At 29.1% G+C, this 4584-nt stretch overlaps 1 protein-coding gene across 1 annotated transcript in view; it reads right to left on the bottom strand.

Annotated features, from left to right (window-relative positions):
• Window positions 1–4584, bottom strand: part of LOC106679753 (probable phospholipid-transporting ATPase IIB) — a gene marked incomplete in the record, with an annotated part of 30679 nt that overhangs the window by 14614 nt on the left and 11481 nt on the right. The window contains 5 exon segments of the mRNA XM_067052693.1: window positions 536–697; window positions 1967–2125; window positions 2217–2318; window positions 2409–2631; window positions 3363–3484. Of these exon segments, the coding sequence (XP_066908794.1) occupies window positions 536–697; window positions 1967–2125; window positions 2217–2318; window positions 2409–2631; window positions 3363–3484 (768 nt within the window).

The raw sequence follows: 4584 nt of genomic DNA, 5'->3' as shown, positions 1-4584 counted from the left end.
AAATAAAGTGTTGAGACGGATTTGGATATAAAATTGATTTATTTAATAAATTGGAATTTAATGTTAGAAGCCTTAGAATTACCTGCAAATAATTCTAAAAGAGACTCGAGGTAGTTGGAATTTTCTGATTGTATTCTGTACTTATCAAATTATTCTGTACTTCTCAAAGAGTTTTTATTCACTCTTTTATATTAATTATAAATTTATAAATAAAAAAAAAGTCTCCTTCCTCTGAACTTTCGAAGACAAATAATTCCATATGCTGTATATAGAAGATAATATAAGACACTCAGTCATAAAAAAAAAGTACCTGGCATTTAAGTTTGTGACTTAAACAGATTAATTTGGACTGATTTCATGATTTTTAAAAGAATAATATTGGTATTGAATAACAGTAAAGACTCAAGGAGAAGTATTGTAACTAACAAACATTTTAACAATGTGAAAATTTTTTTAATGTTTTATGAAGGAGTGCCTCATACATACATACATTAAATGCTGATAAATTAAGAACAAAACTAAATTGATTACGTACTTTGACAATGATTCCCATCCTCTTAGATTCGGAAGTAAATGGAAATATTTGAAGGATGGCGAAATCGATAAAGGTTGTGAGAGGCGTCCTCAATTGTATAGAATTGTTATCCCTCTTAGTGAGGCCGAGTCCAACCTCTTCGGTCCAACGAACAAGAGCAACCTAAAAATAAAGGAGAGATGGTAAAAAGAGTCATCAGTGAAGTTGTTGTTGTCTCGGGCTTAAGGGCGTAAAACCCTGAGGTCATCAACGCCCATAATCATCAGTGAAGTAATAATGAAAACAAATAAGTAAAACTAATTTTTATTTGTGCCTAAATCATCCTAAATTTCAGATCTTCATCAGGGATAAAAACAAAACAAGATAACAACAATAATAGAATGAAAAATAATAATATATATCAAGGTAACATATAATAATAAAGTAGTAATAATTTATACACGAAAAAAAAAAAAAAAAATCAAAATATTAAAAAATAAATGAAAAAAATTAAATACTGCTGTATGCAAATAATAAAATATTGAAATCAAAATAATGAGAAGTATGAAAAAATATGAATAAAATTAACATTTTTATTACCATGTTTCATGTTGTGTAATATTACAATGCTAATTTTATATAATTTAGTGTATATCATTAAAGTTAATTCTTAGTTTTGTTAATTTTACTTAAATCATATCATATATATTGTTTACTTTCTATGCTATATGCACATTGCTCATTACATTAATCTCAATTTTTCCATTATTTATAAAGAGCACTGTTTGATTTATATTTTTTCCCTTTCTTTCTTTCTTATAAAAATAAATTAATTTATACATGTAAAAATTCAAATTTAAAGAAAATTCAAGAGAGTATGCATCAAATAAAGTCATTAATACTTTTTTTGGCACTCAAGCCCAATTCCTCGTCTGTTGGGCCGACTTCATTCTTCGACACTAAAATCAGTCACTTGCGAAAGTACTCTAATTCGAATACTTTTTTTAAATATGGCTTTCACCATTTATAGTGGAGACTTCAGGTCTATTCATGACGCCTGTTTCCGCTGACATGAGCATAGTCCAAAACTTAACAATGCTAATTCCTCCAAGTACTGTTCATAAGCACCATTTTATCCATGGAAAACAACATTCTTCACCATTACATATTTAAATCAGCCAATTTCAATCCTATTTTCCCATATATACACAATATGTTACTCATTAATATCTTGTTATACTTTTAATATTCTATCATGACTGCTATCTCCCTTTCTTTAATATATTTTACTTTTTTATGCTGGGACAAATGAAATAAAATAAGTTTCATTTATTTGAGTAACTACTCTACTGCCCTAACCCCCCCCCCCACCATCTCCGCCTCATATTGAATCTATGGTCAACAATAAACACATCATAATTATCTACAATATATTCTCTGTAAATACTGTACCTCATCAGGGCTAGAAGCTTGGTACTGTATCCCGTTCTCCCTTCCCCAATAGTGCTGATCAACTTCCGATTGGGACTCCAAAGGACTACCAGGCTCCTCAAAATCAGACTCGTAAACTGGCGTAACATTATGACACAATGCGATCGCTTTCACAGCTTCCTAAAGTCATAATATAAAAATAATTTAATATAAACCAAAATAGTACTACAGCTACTTTATTCTTCCCTTTTTATTAATTGAATAAATTTACCTTGAGTCTCGTCCTATCAGATTTTCTGACTTTGGCAATACTCGGCTTCCCCGTCGGAGTTTCGGCTGGACTATTGAAACTATCAAGTAATTCCTCTCTTATCTGTTGCAAGACAAAATATCTTATAAATATATTATGCACTGAATTGTCGAAAATATTAATATAACATAACTGACACTGCTAAAACCATACATGATCAAAAGTATCCTGTGAATAAACGACAGATCCCAAATGAAGCTTCTTAAAAACCATACAATTTTGCGTAAGCGTTCCTGTTTTATCAGATAATAAATAAGAGATTCGACCAAGCTCTTCGGGTATGGTAGTACATCGTACAACGGTTTCGGGCATTTCTTTGTCCTTTTGCATTTGCCAGGAATAAAATGCTTTACCCATGTCCAAATTCACTCTCAAACTAAAAAAAATATATAAAAATTTATACACCTCAGTATTTCTAAAAACAAATAAATATTAATTATAAACCCTTCATTATTAACAAAGTATAATACTGAACATTATATATATAACTTCTTTGGTTCAATAGTGGTAAATCTGACAGAATTTTTTTTTTTATATTAAGAACGTATTCTAAAGATATAACCTTAGATAGGGATTTCTTTTTCTACTATAAATGTATTAGTATATGGATATATAAAAACAGAACAATGACTAATTTTAATAGTAGGACAAATCCCTTAGAGGAATGAATTGTCATAAAATAAGAACATAAGGTGGGAGAAGATGATGGACTTGTGTCTGAAACATCTTCAGCAAGAAAATAAAGACATTTCTTCAAAAAATAAAGAAAATCTAAAAAATCTAGATGAATACTGAGAACTTCTTGAAATTAAAACAATTAAAAAAAAATTATAGGATAATTAAAAACTGGAAAACTGAATCTTATCAATGGTTGGAGTGTGAAATTGGTAGTAGTGCTCATATTGATAATGCTAGGATAGAAAAATTGGTCAAAAGCGCCTAATAGAGTTAAATTTCTAAACCAATAAAAATAATAAATATAAAGATGCCTAGGAAAAACTAAATGTAAATACTAAAAATTTAAATGATAAAAATATAGATTTAACACAAAATAACATAAAAATAAGATAATAACATGTTATTAAGATAAAAAACCAATTATCTTACCTGAGAGGAATAATGTACGAAAATAGAAGAACAAATCTGAATAAATATTTATACCATGGTCCACGGAAACCTTTTAAACACATCATCACAAGAGCTAAACCAACAACGGCACAAAATAAAACCTGAAAAAAAAAATAACAGTACAATAAAACATAACGATTCCATAGATAGTTCATACCTGTCAAATAAAATAATTCTTTATTGTGATAAAGTGTTAATAGTTGAATGTAGATTGATATGAGGAAAAGATGGTCAGGTTGTGTGGTCAGCAAAGATACATAATTAAACAAATACTTATATATTTGTATCGATGTTTTGACCTGAATTTCAAGCCTTCATCAGGGCTGAAAAACAAAATGAGACAACCTTAATTCAGAGAAACATAACAATAAAAAGATAATAATAATAAACAAACTTGAAAATATACATAAAAATACTTTTTCTTTTGGAAATACGCACACAATAAGATTTTTTTTTATATCTCATTTGGTTTTCAGTCCAAATGAAGGCCTGAATGTTGGCATGTTCAGGTTGAAATGTTGGCACAAGTAAATAGGTTTTTGTTTACTTGGGTATCTTTCCTGACCACACAATTGGCCATCTTTTCCTCATAATTCATTATCATTCATGAATGACATTATAATAAAATAAACAAGAACAAATTTTAGGGATGTGTAATCTACCGAATTTGTATCATTTTGTGAAATTTCCAACCATGAAAAAATTGTATTTTACATTTCCAGAAAATATTACTAAATCAATTACCATCACTAAATTATGGTTGGCTTGGAGATTTGAATATCAATAGTCAAACACTCAATGTAGAGAGTATCAATAAAAGTGGATTTTTAAAAAAGGAAAATCAATTGTCCTCTTTGCATATATAGGAGTTAAATATTTAATGATGATAAAAGTATTTTAAATTATGAAGATGATCAGGGATGAGGTCAAAAGAAAACCAAAATAATTAACGACTATTTATTTGCCAACGTTTTGCCCCGATTCGTAGAGCTTCATCAGGGCTGTTCAAGTTGAGAGCTTTCGAAACTTTTTGTATATCTTTGCTGACCGCACCCCCGACTATCTTTTCCTCAAAATTCTCTGTCATTCATAAATGATATCATAATAAAATAAACAAGAACGAATTTCAGGAATGTGAAAACTCAAATAGTTTCGAAAGCCCTAACGAAGTTCTACTCATGAAGAACTATTTTTGTTTTCT

Source organism: Halyomorpha halys, unplaced genomic scaffold, assembly GCF_000696795.3.
Source record: "Halyomorpha halys isolate HHAL.00 unplaced genomic scaffold, Hhal_1.1 Scaffold14.1, whole genome shotgun sequence".
In the NCBI taxonomy this organism is placed as follows: domain Eukaryota; kingdom Metazoa; phylum Arthropoda; class Insecta; order Hemiptera; family Pentatomidae; genus Halyomorpha; species Halyomorpha halys.
Note: the sequence above shows the minus strand (reverse complement) of the source record. Positions and strands in the feature narration are given on the sequence as shown.